The 20,351-nt window shown below is 38.2% G+C and overlaps 1 protein-coding gene and 1 pseudogene across 20 annotated transcripts in view; both read left to right on the top strand.

Annotated features, from left to right (window-relative positions):
• The window catches only part of AHI1 (Abelson helper integration site 1), a 218,305-nt gene that overhangs the window by 88,752 nt on the left and 109,202 nt on the right, over positions 1 to 20,351 (top strand). For all 20 annotated transcript variants that reach the window (XR_001360698.1, XR_001360699.1, XR_001360697.1 and 17 more), the window contains one exon: positions 6,928 to 6,983. Coding sequence is in view for 17 of the 20 variants with exons in the window: in XM_014533846.1 (XP_014389332.1) it covers positions 6,928 to 6,983 (56 nt within the window). In the remaining 3 variants the exon portion in view is untranslated. The remainder of the gene's footprint in view (positions 1 to 6,927; positions 6,984 to 20,351) is intronic.
• Positions 10,302 to 20,351, top strand: part of LOC102243400 — a 25,515-nt pseudogene continuing 15,465 nt past the window's right edge.

The raw sequence follows: 20,351 nt of genomic DNA, 5'->3' as shown, positions 1-20,351 counted from the left end.
GAAAAGTCATCAGTAAAATGTTGCTTCAACGGCACAAAAGAAAATCTTTTTTGCATTGAATTGTGACTGGCGATGAAAAGTGGATTTATTTTGAGAATCCCAAATGCACAAAATCATGGGTTGATCCAGGTCAACCATCAACATGGACTGCAAGGCCAAATCACTTCAGAAAGAAGACAATCAAAAAACTATTAGACTTAATAAATGAATTCGGCAATGTAGCAGGATATAAAATTAACGCCAAGAAATCTAGGGCATTTCTATATACCAATAGTGAATCTACAGAAAGAGAGACTAAAAAAGCAATCCCCTTTACCATCGCACCAAAAAAATTAAGATACCTAGGAATAAACTTAACTAAAGAGGTAAAAGACCTCTACTCATAAAACTACAGGACATTGAAAAAAGAGATAGAGGAAGACATAAACAGATGGAAGAACATACCATGTTCTTCATTTGGTGGGATCAGGAAGGTGTGGTGTATTATGAGCTTCTAAAAACAGGTGAAACCATTAATACTGATCACTACCAACAACAAATAATCAATTTGAATCATGCTTTGATCGTAAAACGACCAGAATGGGCCAGAAGACACGGCAAAGTAATTTTGCTTTATGATAACACACCATCACACACTTCAAAACCAGTTAAAGACACGTTAAAAGATCTTGCCTGGGAAGTATTAACCCACCCGCTGTATTCACCAGACCTTGCTCCTTCAGATTACCACTTGTTCCGATCGATGGCACACACACTTTCTGAGCAGCACTTCAAAACGTACAAAGAAGTGGAAAATTGAGTCTCTGAATGGTTTGCCTCAAAACAAGAAAAGTTCTATTGGGACGGTATCCACAAATTACCTGAAAGATGGGGAAATATGTAGCTAGCAATGGACATTACTTTGAATAAAGCACTTTTGATTTTTTTTTAAATTATCATGTTTTCTTTGATTACAAAATCCGCATTATTAACCGGTATACCTGGTAAACTGTTATCAGATGTGAAAACTAATAATAATAAGAAATGTAAGGGCATTCTCTCAAGGAAAGCCAGTTAAAAGATGATTTTAATTTTTGAGGTGGGAGAATAAGACTGAAGTAAGAAAGTACAGATGTTAAATCATTAAGTATTGGAGATCTGGAATGTGAGTGGTAAGGAATAAGGAAATTGAATTTAAGGGTAACTTAGACTAATAATTTCAGTGAATGAGTGGGTGGAAATCTATTTTAAAATAGGAAAATATAGGAATACTGGAGGCTCGATGCATGAAATTCCTGCAAGGGGCTGGGCCCTTGCAACCGCAGCGGCTTGCCTTGGCCCTTGAAGCCCCGGCTTTGTCCGGAAGGTCGTCCAGAAGGACATCTGGAAGGTCGTTTGGCTGTTGGTCTAATTAGCATATTACATTTTTATTATTATAGATTGGGGGAAGTTAATGAACTGTATCTTTGGGGATATATTGAGTTTCAGATACTGGAAGACATGTGGAGTGAAGTATCTAATAGCTTGTTCAGTCATTAGGACCTTATTTATTTATTATCCCACTGTGAGTCAGGCCCTGTGCTAGAAATTTGACTTTGAAATAAAGTTTGGAGCATAAGTATAGATTAAGGATTCAGTGGCATATGCATAGTCTTTGAATTCACAGAAGTTAATGAAATAAGTTGGCAAAAGCTATTGAATGAAAAGAGGCCAAGTGACTAAGAAGCATTAGGAAGACTGAAGTTGACAGCTTAGATGTTTGCTATTCAAAAAATAAAGAAAACAGTTGAGGCTAAGGCCAGTGTGGCTCAGTTGGTTGGTGTTGTCCTGTGCACTGAAAGGTTGCTGGTTCAATTCCTGGTAGCAGTTCAACATTTTGCTTTCATGTCGATGTTTCTCTCTCTCTCTCTCTCTCTCTCTCTCTCTAATAATTTTTTTATTGTTGCCAGCATGGCTCACTGCCAAGTACACTGATTCCTAGTGTATGGGGTTTGGCAACAGGGAACAGACTGAAGAATCTCAGAGGGAAGAGGGGAGGAGGTATGGGAAGAGATTAACCAAAGAATTTATATGCATATATGTATAATCCTTGGACACAGACAATAGTGTGATGAAGGCCTGGGTGGGGGAGTGGCTGTGGGGGACCAGGGTGGAGGGGGTCAATGGGGGTAAAAAGGGGAAGATCTATAATATTTTCAACAATAAAAATAAATTTATTTTTTAAAAATGGAATAAAATAGTACTAAAAGAAAATGGCTATCAACCTAGATTTCAATATCCAGCAAAAATACTCATCATAAATGATACCAATTAGAGAGTTTTCAGGAGGGAAAAATAACATAGTCACCAGAAGATTTAAACTACAAGAGATTTCTTAGGGAATTTATCAATCTGAAGGTAAATGATCTCGGATGAAAGTTTGTATCTGCAAGGAGGAATGAAAATACTAGAAAGGAAAAATATATATCTAAATATAAAAGGCTAATTTTTAAAAATTCTCAAAGATTGCTGACTGTTTAAAACAACTATACTATCAATATATTGTGGAATTTATAACATGCAGAAGTAAAATATAAGACATTAGTAGCATAAAGGGTGGTAGGATTAATGAAATAATACTGTTTTAAGGTGATTGTATTTTTTGTTAAATAGAAATTCCTAATTCAGTATACACTGTAATAAATTAAATATGTCTATTATATCTCTAAATTAACCATTAAAAAATATAATGGCTCAGTTGGTTGTGCGTCTTCCCATGCACCTAGAGGTTGCTGCTTTGATTCCCAGTCAACCTGCCCGGGTTGTGGTCTTGATCCCCAGTACAGGGCATGCAGGAGGCAGCCAATAGATGTTTCTCCCGCTTATTAATGTTTCTCTCTCTCCTCCTTTACCTTCCCCTTCTCTAAAATCAACAAAAACATGAATATCTAAAAATTTAACCATGAGGGGACATAAAATGGAATAGGAAAGATGTTTTATTCCAAAAGAATACGGAAAAGGAGGCAGAAAGGAACAAAAGTATACATGCAATAAAATAGCAAGATGTCAGACTTAAAAATAGCCATACCAGAATTGCATTAAACATAAATAGCCCACGCATTAAAAAGCAGAGATTGGCCCAGCCAGCATGGCTCAGCGATTGAGTATAGACCTATGAACCAGGAGGTTATGTTTCAATTGCAGGTCGGGGCACATGCCTGGGTTGCGGGCTCGATCCCAAGTAGGGGGTGTGCAGGAGACAGCCAATCAATGATTCTCTCTCATCATTGATGTTTCTGTCCCTCTCTCCCTCTCCCTTCCTCTCTGAAATCAATAAACATATATATATATTTTAAAAAACAGATTGTCAGACTATCCAATCTAGCAATAAATATTTATTGAAACAATGATTTTTTTATTTTTTATTTAATGATAAATTGATTTACTATATAGGTGTTATATATTCTTAAGTTCATTTTGAGTTATTCTCTTTTTCTTTTTTAAAAATATATTTTATTGATTTTTTACAGAGAGAAAGGGAGAGGGATATAGAGTTAGAAACATCGATGAGAGAGAAACATCGACCAGCCGCCTCCTGCACACCTCCTACTGGGGATGTGCCCGCAACCAACGTACATGCCCTTGACCGGAATCGAACCTGGGACCTTTCAGTCCGCAGGCCGGCACTCCATTCACTGAGCCAAACCGGTTTGGCCGAGTTATTCTAATTTTAAAATACCCAGGGTAAATTGTACATTTTAACTATACTTCCACATTGTTAATATATTTAGTGAACAAAAATTTAAATTAGACTATAAATATAAATAATTGGTTTTTTATTTTATTTTATTAACTAGAGGCCCGGTGCATGAATTTGTGCACCAGTGGGGTCCCTTGGCCTGGCCTGCGGGATCAGGCTGAAACTGGCTCTCCGATATCCACCGAGGGATCCCATATTGCAAGAGGGCAGACCAAGGGATCCCACTGGTGCACGATCGGGGCCGGGGAGGGATGCAGGAGGTTGGCCAGCTGGGGAGGGACTGCGGGAAGGCTCCAGGGCATGTCTGGCCCTTCTCACTCAGTCCCGATCGGCTGGACCCCAGCAGTAAGCTAACCTACAGGTTGGAGTGTCTGCCCCTGGTGATCAGTGCATGTCATAGCAACTGGTCGACCCGTTGACTGTCTTCCCCCTGGTTGTCAATGCATGTCATAGCGAGCGGTTAAGCAGCCTTAGCATTCATTAGCATATTACACTTTGATTGGTTGAATGGCCTACCGATTGACCGGACACTTAGCATATTAGGCTTTTATTAAATAGGATGTTTTCCATAAAGTAAGTGTATTAGTCAGTATTCTACAAAAAAAGAGAACCAATAGGATGTATATATAGGTAGATTTATTTTAAGGAATTGGTTCATAGGATTGTGGAGGCTGGGAAGTCCAAAATTTTCAGCCTGGCAAGCAGGAAACTCAGGGAAGAGTTACAGATCAAGTTCTAAAGAAGGCTAATGGCAAAATTCCCTCTTTCTTATGAGGCCAGTGTTTCTTAAGGCCTTCAACTGTTGGGATGAGACCCACCCACACTGTGGAGCACAATTTGCTTTACACAGTCTCTACTAATTTAAATGTTAATAAAGTTTAAAAAAAATACCTTCACAGGAACATCTGAGATGTTTGACCATATATCCAGGGACTGTGGCCTAGCCAAGTTGGCACATAAAAATAGCTACAACAGCAAGCTACTCATTATGAGCTTTCACCTTAATGAAAGTGAAATAAGGCACAAATATAGTTAAATATAGATTCTTCAGCTAAAATTTACATAAAACGGTGCTATTTTTACTTAAACATATCTTTCTGTATATTCTTTACTGAAAGTTTGAACAGACATTTATGATTGTATTTCCAAATGATATTATTTCAATAGGCAATCCAAATTGAATACTAAGATTATATCTTTGGATAATCCACTTTTAAAACCTATTTTTAACACATCCCAAAATTGAAACTGTAAAATATGTAGGTTTTTCCCCCTAATTTTATAAACTAAAGATAATAGATAGAGGTTTTTGTTGTTGTTGATTTCCATCATTTTGAAGTTACTTTGTAATTGGATAAGAATTTAAAAATCAGTAATCAGCCTAAGTTAATTTTACAGCATATTACAATAGTACCACATATGCAAGATGTTGCTAATTCCTGAACGGTATGACTACTTCATTTAAAACCCAGTGTGTCACGCCAGACTGTTCTTAATGTTGCAGCTAGAGAGAGATGTGGGGGCTGGGAAAGCGGGAATTTCACCATTTGTTGTATATACTAAAATATTATTAAAATCTTGGATTAAGAGTTGGCATTATTTGAATATTTTACAATATATTTTACTTGGGTTTTTAAACTTTTTTAAAATTCGAGGCCAATGTTACTGTAGGTATAAAAATGTGTCTGCCCATCAAAAGTACTTTAAAGATTTATTACACTTAAGACAACACTATTCATTTGCTCTGTGATATTTCTTCAGAAAAGGATATCTTTTTTTCTAGACTGGAGGTCAGAAATCATAATTTATCCTTTATAATTTATCTTTTATTACTGAATGCCCAGTAGCCACTCAATAAATATTAGTTGATTGGATAAAAGTAGTATTGGCCTTCACTGGCTAAAAGTAGATATTGAGAGAATTTTTTAAATGAACCAAAATTTTCTTTTTAAATGTTTTATGGTACTTTGTTCATTTTGAATATACTCTTACAAAGTGATTAAAAAATTATTGTTTTGTGTTGATCTCAATAATAGTTTAAGAAAAATAAGTTAAGCCCTAACAGGTTTGGCTCAGTGGATAGAGCGTCGGCCTGTGGACTGAAGGGTCCCAGGTTCGATTCCGGTCAAAGGCATGGACCTTGGTTGTGGGCACATCCCCAGTAGGGAGTGTGCAGGGGGCAGCTGATCGATGTTTCTCTCTCATCGATGTTTCTAATTCTCTATCTCTCTCTCTCTTCCTCTCTGTAAAAAATCAATAAAATATATTTAATTAATAAATAAATAAATAGAAAAATAAATTAAATCCCTGTAAGTGAGAGGGAATAGTGTTTTATTTCAACTATGAATTTTGCTAATTGATACCAATAGTACATTGCATTTCTCACTTCTAACCAGCCTTGCATGTGATAGCCTTTAGAATTATTTGAACAAACTTTTCTAAAATCCTAACTCATTGGTTTGCTGCTGGATAGAGATTGTAAAGTAAATGAGACCCACACTGTGTTCATTTTTAACTTGAGCTTGACTTTGAACCAGTATCTTTACAGATGAGATGCAGTGGGCTATTATATCCTTAGAAGCTGTTTATTACAAAGAAATGCAGTAAAGTGAATTGGGAACAAAAAGATAAATCCACACATGATAAGAGGATTTTTTCTCAAGTTTCTCAGTCACTATTATCATTTTAAAGGAGAGAACCAAAGGGAATTTTAATTTTCCAGATATTCCATGGTGATGAATAAACAGCACAATATGTCATAGAAGGAAGCCAGGTCAAAGAGAAATTCAAATAGATTGATTTAATCTTTTTTTGAGAAAATGAAGTGATTCCTCTCTAGCCTTTGTGATACTTCTTTATGAAAACTTGATGACCTCAAGTCAGAAATAAATCTTTCAAGGAAGAAATGCAGCAGAGCAGGGATGATGGTATCTATAATTTTTGAACCTAGAGCAGGATATGGACACACCTTGCTCTATTGCTGGAATGGAAAAACTGGCTTAGCTCGCCTTGAGTCAAGTCTCTTAGCTAAACTCTCCAACTGTTTCTGATCATAGTATTCATGCTATGAATTTAAAGGATCCTGCCATACAAGTGAGGCTTTTTTCTTATATGTAAGCTGTAGGAGTCGTGTTTCCATGACATAAATGTCTTCAAAATAAAGTGGGTAGGTACAATAAGCAGATATTCACACTCTTTTCTTTTCACAGGAATTATCAACATAGAAAGAATGCCTTGTAACCATCATGCAGATACAGCACCAACGGTAAGGCAGTCTATTTCTGCATTATTAAAACTGATAAGAAGCTACAGTGATATTAGCTATAATAATGTCATTGTACAAAACTCTTATCACCTCCCTTTTGTCAGTAGTCATATCCCTTCAAGAAAATGAACATCATGTTTTTTAATTAATGAAGAAAATTTACTAATTTTTGCCAAGATATAGGAAAATAAGATCTGTATCATTTTTACAGGTACTTATTTATATTAATGTTATAAATGGAATGTGTTTTTTTTAATTTAAGAATACTTTATACTTTTCGCCCAGCCAGTGTGTCTCAGTGGTTGAGTGTGGACCAAGAGGTTACAGGTTCTATTCTGGTCAGGGCACATGCCTGGCTTACGGGCTCCATCCCCAGTAGGGGGCGTGCAGGGGCAGCCGATTGATGTTTTTCTCTCATCCATCATTCTGTCTCTCTATCCCTCTCCCTTCCTCTCTCTAAAATCAATAAAAACATATTAAAAATACTTTATATGTTTGATAAAGTAATGTAAATATATATGGAAATTGATTTACACCCTTTTTAAAATGAATGTTATTTTGTGCACTAGCATCATTTAGAGTGAATGATTTGTAATAGTGGAATTATGCTTCCATTTTATTATACATTACTAGGCTTTATTATTATCAAAGTAAAATCCTTTGTTTTATCCCTCTTATATTACTACCAGGCAACAAAAGGCATTTAACAATTATAGTATCATTTACTATATTAAAAATAATTATAGAAGATAATATAGAAGGGACATGATTAAAATTAGTATCTGAGTATATTTATATGAAATATATATCAATTGATAGTTCCCACTAGACAGATTTATAAGATGATATAGACTAGAGTATATCTTTCTCTTCTCAAAGCATAATCTTACTTCTTGTCCTTTCTATTCAATACAACTCTTCATTTCCTGCTACTAAAAATATGTTTTTAAGAAAATGAAGATAATATTTTACTGTATTTGAATTTTATTGATAATTATATTTTTCTCCAGGGAAAATTGACCCCATTTTTTATTTGTAATAAATCCATATGATTAATTCAACATGTTTGTGACTTACTATGTGGTGCTCCAGAAAGGACTAGTGTTTGAGGAATTAATCAGTGTAATCATAAAAAATACTTGACTATAGTGTATATTCCAGTTATCTTTAGTAGTAGTAACATTATGTAAATTTTATTATTTAATATTTTAAATTAAAGATAACAATTTGGAAAACAAGTTATTTTAATATATTTGAATCATTGGATTATTTTTAATACTTTTGAAATTTATGTTATTCATGTAGGCATTCCTGTGGCACTGGTGTTTACATTTCTGGCTTTTTTTTGTATATTCTGGAACTCAGAGGACAGCCAGCAGGTTTTTTTTTGTCTTAACCTGTGGGCTGATTATAGATGCCCATGTTAATTAAATAATAAAATAAAAGAACTGAATCCTTATGAACTCATGAGAAATAATATCAACTTTTTAAGTAGTTATCTCAAAATAACTCCCAGATAGCTAGATACCCAGAAGAGTAATTGCTGGATCATATGGTAGCTCTATTCTCTCTCTCTATATATATATATCCTATACAATAAAAGGCCAGCCACCATAAGCATACCCACTGGAACAACCAGAGACCAGAACCACCACGGCCCCTCGCTGGGCTGGCCCCGCCCCTAAGCAAGCGGTTAGGGGCGATCAGGCAGGCGGGCAGAGCGGTTAGGGGTGATCAGGCAGGCAGACCAGTGGTTAGGGGTGATCAGGTAGACAGGCAAGTGGTAAGGGGTGATCAGGTAGGCAGGCCAGCATTTACGGGCGATCAGGTAGGCAGACGGCTCCTCGCAGGGCTGGTCTCGCCCTCCAGCAAGCAGTTAGGGGTGATCAGGTAGGCAGGCGAGTGGTTAGGGGCAATCAGGTAGGCAGATGGCCCCTCGAAGGGCTGGCCCTGCCCCCCAGCAAAGAAAGAGGGAGACCCAGGCCACCAGTGGTGACTCTGTGGCAGGTGTGCCACCAGCCAGCGATCTCCCGGCAGAGGGAGGCCCAGGCCAACCAAGCCATCTCACCCCACGCCTGTTGCCTGCAGAGGGAGGCCACCAGTGGCGGGGGTGGGGGGGGGAGCAGTGCTGCACAGATGGCAAGTAGTGGCAGCGGCAGTGGTGGGGCCAGCTGCCTGTAGCTGGGGGAAGGAAAGCCCTGATAGGCCCTGATCTCAGGCCAGGCCTAGGGACCCTACCCAAGGGGTCCCGGATTGTGAGAGGGTGCAGGCTGGGCTGAGGGGCCCCCCCGAATGCACAAATTTTCATGCACTGGGCCTCTAGTATGTATATAAAAGCTGAAGGGACCGAACGACCGGTCAACTGGTCACTATGACATACACTGACCATCAGGGGGCAGATGCTCAATGCAGGGGCTGCCCCTGGTGGTCAGTGCACTCCCACGGCCAACCACTTGCGGCCAGCCAACCTCCCACAGCCCCTCCCACCAGCCGGCCCAATCAGGACTAGGCAAGACGCCCCCCATCGGCCCCTGATTGCCGGCAAGGCCGAGGGACCCCACCAGTGTAGGAATTTGTGCACCAGGCCTCTAGTAGCTAATAATAATAGTTCAGGTACTGTTGGTCTTTTGATTATGTTTTTCTAGTTGGATTATTAAGTGGTAGTTCCTATTATATTAATAACATTTCTACTCTGTGCAATCAATAAGTTTTAATATACTTGTTTTATACAGGCACTCCCCATACATTCAGTTCTCCAGGTTTTGACTTGAGTCAAGCTTCCTTTTTGTGTTTTTTAAAGCTCTTCTCCTCTCTCATTGCTGCAAACTAAGCATATTCTACTTCCCCTCTTCCCCAGGGTCCCCCTGCTTACTGACAGTTAACTTTGTCCCTTTCTCCATAACCTCTAAATAGGATCACAAGTGTGTTCATAACCCAGTGTCCTGGAAAGTAAAGTCTCACTTTCACAGAAAATATAATTTTACCTAATTTCAGCCCTTTGGACCTATATGCTCTTATTTTCATGAAAAGGATTAAGATGAGAAAATATTTAGAGATAGAAGAGATAGGAAAAAGACTGTCTAAAAATTTAAGGTGGGTTATTTGTAAGTTCAAACTTTGTACTAGTACTATATTAGCCTAAAAAGGAGAGGTATTCCTGGGGTCTGAGAAAAAATATAGAAAAGGAGTATGGTAGGATATCAGTATGGTTGAGTCTGGGGCCCTGAGTGACTTATTAACCCTGTACTTAACCAGCAATTTCTAGCTTATTTCTCTACACATTATCACCCCCACTTCCCTGTTGCTCCAAGTACCACCATGAGTGGCTTGGGTCTAGGAGAGTGTGAGATGCTAGCTACAAGTACGCATCAGGTGAGGGAAATGAGACTTTCTCAAGCCTCTATAACAGGGAAAGATGCGTATCTCGACATTCTAAGTTGTAATGAACTTTTCACTGAAAATATGGTTACAGCGAATTGTTTGATCCTATAGCACTGTAATGTGATATAGTGTTCTAAGAAAATATAGGTTATCCTGAGACAGAACCACCTCTGTGCCTTTGTTCTGTGTCCTCTCTCACTCTCTTTTTAATTTAATGTTTCAGTTTCTTTTCATTCATTATATGAACTTTAATATTTTTGTGTGGAATTTTTTTCCTTTCTGACATAAATAATACCATATCTTTTTTTGAGATGCCTTTGATAGAAAGTAAAATAAATATCTCCACATGGCATTGCCCCTGCCATCAAAAACAAGTAAACCTTTCTTCTTTACTAGCCACAGTCACTACTCTTTTTTTTTTCATTCTGCGATCTTAATGTTCTAGTTCAGATTTGATGTTTATATGTGTGGCTTCCTTTTCCCTGACTTTTGTCCTGAATGGTATTCACACAAACATTTTAGTACTACAGGAAAAGCAAATAAAACATTAGTCAATCATAATATTCGATTATATGAAAATAATTAGAACATGCCACTTTAAGAACTAGTTGTGCACCTGCTTATAGCCTACAGCAAATTAAGGATAATATCAGACAGATTAATCAGAGGACATTGTCTGAACCCGAAAGGTGGTATAAAAGTTAGTTAATAGTTAAGTCGATACAGGCTTGAGTCCCATATTTACCTTAAATGAAGGACTTATTTGCAAATCAAAGAGAAATAGTAACTAGCATAAGGAAGTCTTCTCTCACATGCTTGGTCTTTTCTTATTTGAGATGATTACATGAGGAATATAGTTAAAACATACCTGCCCTTTAATTTTCAACCATATGCACAGCAGTTCCCATAGCTTTTCATATTGTCTGGTGGAATTAAAATATGGTAAGCCATGCTGAGTATATAAATAACTATTTGTGATTTGAGGATAATTTTTGAATGTCTTCCAATGAAAACATGTGATAAAATTCAAATAGCATCAGTGTAGCCTGTTGTAATAAGTCACTGATTTTTGTAAAACTTCTTTAATTCCAAACCGGTAATACTAAATAATATTACTCTTTCTTGTTTTATTCAGTGGTTACACAACCCCCATTTAATGAGAACAATTTTTCTTTTAACAAGTGAATTTTTTGGGGCGGTTTATAAAACTACAGCTTGCATTTTCACAGAAGCCTTCACAGTTACCACAACAGGTTGAAACAAAATCCAGGCTGTCTCCTGGAACACTTTTGCCATTCATCTAAGTATTTAATTGTTAGGAATTAAGATATCCTAGCTTGATTAGAAATTTAAATATTGATTCATTATTCTTTTTCATTATAAGACCAATCTATTAGCAAGCTATTCATTCATTCTGCAGTTACTAGTACACTTCTTCTAGGTCTTCTAAGGGTTTGATAGATAAATTTTTGTCATGTAATTTTTCATCAATAATAAACTTGAACGTTTTAGAGTGTTTTGCTGTTCTGAAAATTTATCTGAGGTATTTGTGATGTTGCTTCCCCTTAACACTAACATTATTCATAAATGTACTTATCTGAATTCTGTAAATTTAATTTTATTCTGAGATTCTTCAATTTTTATGATATCTGTAGCTATTCTACCACATTTTGATTTGTTGTTAGGTTGTTATTGTTTAGCGCTCTCTCTAGGTTTACAAATTGCCCCATATTGCATTATTACACATTAGTACAATATACTTTATGCATGTATGCATGCAAAATATATCTTCCACATTTTAACATAATATTTGGGGCAGCTTGTTTATGGATAAATGCATGAGTTCAAATGAAATGTTTTTGATCCCAAGGAAGCACTTATTTTCTCCAATTTGTAGCATTTTCCAGGAATTCATAGTATGTGAGTTGGGGTAAATGTATCCCTATAAAACTCATAAAATGAAACAAGGCCAATCTCTTCCTGTAGGTAATTGCAGGGTGGAGAGGGAACTGATAAACTATAAGTTTTTATGGCTTAAGCCATAAAAGAATCTGTTTTCACTTATCAATAAAGTAGCAATTCAAAGCAGTTCTCTTGAAATTCAAATATAAATGCAAAATAGATTTTCCTTTAAGACCACTCTAAGTTGTCCGTAATATAACATTTTTCTTAAGTATCTGCACAGTGGTTTTTTTATCCAGACATTGTAAATTATGAAATTTATGTTGATTTTTCCCATTGACACACTCCACTGACATTTATGTATTTCAAAGACTTTTCACCTTAATTCTCTTTTGACTATTCTAAATTTTTCCACCTAGCAAACTTTTAAAATGCTGAAAATCTTAGATTACTTGAAGACTGTAACATAACAGTGCATAATCTGATTTTATTTTCTAAATTACCAGTAAACATTAAGTATGTGCATAGGATAGTGTAGCATCAAGCACCAGGTAGGTATGAGAGTGGAATGGCAAAAGTGGAAATACAAAAAATGTAAAACATGCTTTGTGTCTCTGAGTAGCTCTTGGTCTCATTAGAAAAGTTAGCTGTAAACAGTAAAATCCCAATACATGAAATGGATAAAAGTTCAGAACAATATGAAGCAGATGCCAGTCACCAAGGCAGCTTGTGCTCAAGTAAAGGAATGTGGGTTAGGCCTTGAGTGTTACCAGAATTCCCAGGACTAGAGTGGTTTGATAAGGCTGTTGAGAGAAGGCTGTTTGGGAAGGTGCTACTGGATAATAAGGAAGGTTGGGATTTAAAAAGGAATAGGATATTCTAGACCAGAGTAACAGTGTGACCAAAGATCCATAGAAGGAAAATGCGCACAATTGACAGATGGATAGACAGTTGAGTGAAGCAGAGTATTTAAGAACATGAGCTCTAGGAGATTAAAAAAGGTATTTTGGGCATGATTTATAAAGATCGCTAGACTTTAGATAAAGTCAATATAAGCAATTGTAAGGCAGTTGAGAATGAGAATATGACCAAGACGGTAATGTTGTTTTGTTATTTTATTTTTCTATTACAGTTTGCATTTAACACTATTTTGTATTAGTTTCAGATGAATAGCACAGCAAATAGACATTCATATACTTTACAAAGTGTTCCTTCTGATAATTCAAGAGTCCACCTGGCACCATAGGCAGTCATCACAACACTGTTGACTATATTCCCTATGCTTTCTTTACCTTATATCTCTGTAACAATTTTGGTTGCCACCAATTAGTACTTCTTAATTACTTCACCTTTTTTAACCTTGCCACCCAACAGCTCTCCCCTCTGGCATCCATCAGTCTGTTGCTCTGTATCTATAAGTCTGTTTCTATTTTGTTTGTTCATTTGTTTATTTTCTTTAGATTCTGCATATAAGTGAAATCATATAGTATTTGTTTTTCTGTGTCTGGCTTATTTCACTTAGTGTAATACCCTCTAGGTCCATTCATGCTGTTGCAAATTGTACGATTTCATTCTTCTTTATGGTCAAGTAATATTCCATTGTATATACAGTGGGGCCTTGACTTACGAGTTTAATTCGTTCCATGACGGAGCTCATAACTCAAATTAATTGTATGTCAAATCAACAGTGAACGAGTGAGACACGTGATGCTGGGCTGATGTTGTGGCGTTCACTGTGACGTTCGCTGCGCCAACTAGCGGTGGGGTATCTGAAGCTGGCTCGCAACCCAAATTTTAGCTTGCAACTCAAAGCAAAAAATCGGCCGAGAGACAGCTCGTATCTCGAAAAATTTGTTAGTCGGGACACTCGTAAGTCAAGGCCCCACTGTATATGTAAGGTGGTAATATTTTTATTTTTTAAAATATATATATTTTTTACTCTTGATAGTATTACAGATGTCTCCCATTCCCCCCCACACGCACACTTTATCTCCCTCTGACCAGCCCTTGCCCAGCCCCTCAGGTCTTCACCACCCTACTGCCCATGCCCATGGGCTATGCATAGAAATATATAAGTTCTTTCGTTTATCTTTTCTCATCCCCTATCTTCACATTGAGGTATGTCAGTCTGTTGCATGCCCCCATGCTTCGGGTCTTGTTTTGTTGGTCAATTCATTTTGTTTATTAGATTCCACAAATAAGTGAGATCATGTGATATTTGTCTTTCTCAGATTGGCTTATTTCACTTAGCATAATATTCTCCGATTCCATCCATGCTGTCCCAAAGGGTGAGAGATACTTCCTTTTTACAGCTGCATGGTATTCCATTGTGTAAATGTCCCACAGCTTTTTTATCCATTCATCTACTGATGGGCACTTGGACTATTTCCAAATCTTAGCTATTGTAAATAATGCTGCTATGAACAGAGGGGTGTATACATTCTTTCTGATTGGTGTTTTGGGGTTTTTAGGATATATTCCCAGAAGTGGGATCGCTGGGTCAAACAGAAGTTCCATTTTTTAATTTTTTGAGGAAACGCCATACTGTTTTCCATAGTGGCTGCACCAATCTGCATTTCTACCAACAGTTAACTAGTGTTCCCTTTTCTTTGTATCCTTTCCAGCACTTGTTGTTTGTTGATTTTTAGATGATAGCCATTCTGGCAGGTATGAAGTGATATCTTATTTTGGTTTAAATTTGCATTTCTCTGATGATTAGTGACTTTGAACATTTTTTCATATGCCTCTTGGCAATTTGTATGCCCTCTTTGGAGAGTGTCTATTTAGGTCCTCTGCCCATTTTTTAATTGGATTGTTTGTCTTCCTTTTGTTGAGTTGTATAAGTACTTTATATATTTTGGATATTAACCCCTTATCAGATGTATCATTGGCAAGTATGTTCTCCCATACAGTAGGTTTCCTTTTCATTTTGATGATGGTTTCTTTTGCTGTTCAGAAACTTTTTATTTTCACCTAGTCCCATTTGTTTATTTTTTCCTTTGTTTCTCTTGCCCTAGGAGATGTATTGGCAAAAATTCTGCTACATGAAATGTCTGAGATTTTACTGCTAAGATTTTTATAGTTTCATGGCTTAAATTAAGTCTTTAATCCATTTTGAGTTTATTCTTGTTTATGGTGTAAGTTGGTGGTCTAGTTTCATCTTTTTCCATGTGTCTGTCCAGTTTTCCCCAACACCATTTCTTAAAGAAACTGTCTTTACTCCATTGTATGTTCTTGTTTCCTTTGTCAAATATTAATTGACCATAATGGTATGGATCAATTTCTGGGGTCTCTGTTCTGCTCCATTGGTCTATATGCCTGTTCTTATGCCAGTACCAGGTTGTTTTGATTATAGTGGCTTTGTAGTATAGTTTGATATCTGGTATTGTGATCCCTCCAACTTTGTTCTTCTTTCTCAGGATTGCTGCAGATATTCAAGGTCTTTTATGGTCCATATAAATTTTTGAAGTATTTGTTCTAGTTCTGTGAAATATACTGTTGGTATTTTAATAGGATTGCATTGAATCTATAGACTGCTTTGGGTATTATGGACATTTTAATGATGTTAATTCTTCCAATCCATGAATATGGTATACATTCCATTTGTTTGTATCTGCCTATATTTCTTTTTTTTTTAACTCAACATCCTGCTCTATTTAATACTGTCCAGCAGAAGAAAATAACTAATTTCCATTTTAAACAAACTCAAAAACAAAACAAAAGGAAACAAAATCTCACCACGGCCCTTTAACAGAGAACATGAGCAGTTTGCTATAGCTGCCAGGCTTCAGTGTACGGGAGGGAGGGAGGACGGTCAGGAGGGGGCGCCTGGGTACGGAAGGCACAAGACTGGGTCCCATGCTCACCTTCAGGCAACATCTCCGTCCTGGGTGGGAAGCAGGTGGAGAGAGAAAACACCAACCCTTGTCCAGGATTCTGGCAGCTGAATCGGCGGCTGTGAAGCCTGACCTGTCCGAAGTCAAAGGCACGTGTGGAAATCCACTCCCAGCAAAGGGCGAGTCCTCGGGAAGCCGCTTGGCTTCTGGAGGGCCCCCTCTGAAATGTCAATGATTGAAAGACGCGAAGTCGACAGGGACTTTTTTCTCTCGCTTCTCTCTTCACGGGGGCACTGCCCCTCGGAACGACCAGGCCAGCTCCTGGTCTCGGGTCCTCCACCTCCTTGGTCCCTGTGGCATCGCCGGCAAGCTGGTGGTGTTTGCTCCAGTCTGGCCTGGGGGCCCAGTTGGGGGTCCCCTCAGGCTTTCGGTCCTGCCCAGGTGGGAGACTGTACACAGAATGGCGGTCACCCATCAGCCTGAGAGCCAACTTCGCTCCTGAACGAGACACTTCTCCCTCCTGGGCTGGGCTTGCACCAGAAGGTGTGTGCCTTGTGGTCTGGGAGTGGGGGGGCTTCTCAGCCCCCAACCCCTAAGGCACTGTCCACACTGTGGAAACCAAACGAAACGACTCCAGCTCGTGGAGGGGAACATGTGAAACACAACAAAAACCTCCCATAAGAGTATAACAGAAAAGCCCACCCACCCCCATCCCGTCCCCTGTGAGGTATCTTCCTCTATTTCTTTTTTCAATGTCCTATAGTTTTCCAAGTTCAGATCGTTTACCTCCTTGGTTAAGTTTATTCCTAGCTATCTTACATTGTTGTTGTTGCAATGGTAAATGGGATGTTGTTGTTGTTGTTTTTTTGTTTCTCTTTATGAGAGTTTGTTATTAGTGTATAAAAATGCCATTGATTTCTGGATGTAGATTTTGTATCCTGCTACATTTCTGAATTCATTTATTAAGTCTAGTAGTTTTCCTGGTGGAGTCTTTAGGATTTTCTAGATGGATGGAGATGGGAAGAATGTGAGTTGTGAAGCTACTGTAATCCACATTTGATGTCTTACTAGTCTGACTAAGGAAAGGGCAATGGAAATAGAGGTATATTTGTGAGAAAGATTTAGAAATTAGAACTGATAATAGGGACTCAAAAGAAAAGTGGTAAAAGATTATTCCAAAACTACAAACAGACATAGGTTACTGAATGATGACTCCATTGACATTATTTTTGAAAACAGGAATGAAGGCTGATTTTTACAGAATAATATATTCTACTTTCAAAGTTAAATTTCAGGTAACCAAAGTCCATGAACAAGTAGAAATGCCCAGCAGAGAACTGAGAATATAGGCTGGGATCTCAGAAAAGAGGATGAGTTTGAAGATATAAATTTATTATGTTTGATAAAGCCACACTCTATAGCTGCAGAAGGGAGACCAAATAGTCAGAAAGCTCAGGCCTCAGCTGTGGGAAGTCATTTGTTTATCATGGGTGGGAGCAAGCAAATTCTTCACAAGAGGGTTATCCAAAAGTCCCCATCCAGGAAGGAGGCTGATATCCATTCCTTAGAAAAAGCTGAGCCAGGAACTAATCTCTGCCTACTCACCTCTCAAATCCATTCTAGTTATTTATTTATTTATTTATTTATTTATTTATTTATTTTAAATATATTTTTTATTGATTTCAGAGAGGAAGGGAGAGGGATAGAGAAAGAGAAACATCAATGATGAGAGAGAATCATTGACTGGCTGCCTCCTGCACGCCCCCTACTGGGGGTATTGAGCCCACAACCCTGGAATGTGCCCTTGGTCAGAATCCAACCAGGGACCCTTCAGTCTGCAGACCAATGCTCTATCCACTGAGCCAAACCAGCTAGGGCCATTCTAACTATTTATCCAAAACATGAATATTGTCATGCATTCAAGATCCTGTGGTGCACCCCATCTCCTACCTGTTGAAAAGTAAGCTATTTAGCATGTCATTTGAGCCCTTGTTCTACTTTCTAAACTAGCGATTCTCAACCTGGGGGTTGAACGACCCTTTCACAGGGGTCGCCTAAGACCATTGGAAGACACATATATAATTACATATTGTTTTTGTGATTAATCACTATGCTTTAATTATGTTCAATTTGTAACAATGAAAATACATCCTGCATATCAGATATTTACATTACTATTCATAACAGTAGCAAAATTACAGTTATGAAGTAGCAACGAAAATAATTTTATGGTTGGGGGTCACCACAACATGAGGAACTGTATTAAAGGGTCGAGGCATTAGGAAGGTTGAGAACCACTGTTCTAAACTTATTTCCATCTCTTCCTCAATACTCACTCTGTGCACTCTGAGCTACTTGCAGTGCCCTGGGTGTTTCACACTGAGCAGTAATATTAGAAAAGGGGTTAAGAATACTGAATGCAGAGCCAAATCACTGGGCTTCAAGTCCTGGTTTGGCAACTTTTGCTGCATGTGACTTTGTGCTTCAGTTTCCTCAACTGTAGGTGGGGATAGTAATTCCTACCTCAAGGATTGTTGCAAGGGATGAGTTTAAGACATATTGCACCCCACTCAGTATATTTCTGTGTACTAGATATTATTACATATTTAATCATAAGAGATCACCATATAATAAGGACAAGAACATAGTCCAAGCCTGAGAAGATTTTTTTTAGGTCAAGAACCAAAGGGAGGACCCCAAGGTCCCAAATAGGTCAGGGAACAAGGGAATCTGATGAAGATTGCCACAACGGCCTGCCTGTGTCTTGACCAACCTTATTTCTTTCTCTTTATTTATTTTGTAAAGTTTGTTTTATTATGCACTTATTTATTGCATATTCTGATTCTTGCCTGGAATCAATGTAGAAGTTCAATTACACCAGGATAATAGGCATAAACTAGGACTATCGTGGGCAATCCTACATGTGATCACCTTATTCCTGAATTCAATAAGTCATAGCAGCCAGATTGATCTTTTTTAAAATGTAATTTAAAATGGGTTTTCCACCTGCTTAACATTCTTCAATAATTTCTCTCTATCTACACTTAGAATATAACCCAAACTCTTTACTAGGAACCTATAGGGCCTTCATGATCTGATCTCTTCCTACTTCTTCAGTATCACCTTATGATACTCTCTGCTAAGTTTCTTGAACATCAAGCTGTTACCTACTCACCCGTAGACCTGTGAACATTTGGTCTCTCTGCCAGGAAAATACCCACCCTTTTGCATAAAAGGCTGTGTGTGTGTGTGTGTGTGTGTGTGTGTGTGTGTGTGTGTTACGTGCTGTTGAGTTGGTTCCGACTCCTGATGACCCTGTGAATGAGCAATGTCCACAGTGTCCTGTCCTCAACAGCCCTGCTCAGCTCCTGTAGACTCATGCCTATGGCTTCTCTTATTAAGTCAATCCATTTCATATTGGGTTTCCTTTTTCCTGCGGACTTCTATTTTTCCAGCGTTACTGTCTTTTGCAAAGAACCCCACCTTCTCATTGATGTACCCAAAGTAGGATAGCTTTAGTTTTGTCATTTTTCCCTCCAGACATGTTTCAAGCTTAATTTGCTACAGGACGCACCTGTCCATCTTTCTGATGGTCCAGGGTACTCATAGAGCTCTTCTCTAATGCCATACTTAAAATGGATCAGTTTTTTCCCTGTCAGCCTTCTTCATTTATAAATAGTAATTGTATGAGGGTGTGGATCATCTTTGCCTTGGCCTGTAATGACACATTTTTGGTCTTCATGATCCTTCCTAATCCCTTTTCTTTAGATCTCAGTAAATGTCTCCCCTAGTAAAATATGTACTCGATCAAGAGGGATTTTGCATGCTCCTGTCCAGCACTCTACAATGCATTGCACATATTATTACTAGCCATTCTTATATTCCCAGTATTTGTAATGACCCTGAATAAGCTATTCATCCAATAAAAGAGAAACATGCAAATTGACTGCACCTCCGCTATGCCCCAAGCCACGCCCACTAGCCAATCAGAGCAACTATATGCAAATTAACCCAATCAAGATGGCAGCCGGCAGCCACTGAGTTGGAGCAAGCAGGAGGCTTGGTTGCCCTGGTGATGGAGGAAGCCAAGCTTCCCGCCTGCCCTGGCCGGCTGTGGCCTCTGCTCAAGGCAACAAAGTTTCAATTATGGAAGCTAAATAAATCCCAGATACCTGCTTCCAGCCAGCTTCCACTGGGAGCTTGGGTGGCTGGGGGCCGTGGCCAGCCTGCAAACAGCCATCAGCCCCTC

The sequence above is a fragment of the Myotis brandtii genome, unplaced genomic scaffold (assembly GCF_000412655.1).
Source record: "Myotis brandtii unplaced genomic scaffold, ASM41265v1 scaffold123, whole genome shotgun sequence".
Lineage (NCBI taxonomy): Eukaryota > Metazoa > Chordata > Mammalia > Chiroptera > Vespertilionidae > Myotis > Myotis brandtii.
This window is presented reverse-complemented; position numbering and strand designations above follow the sequence as displayed.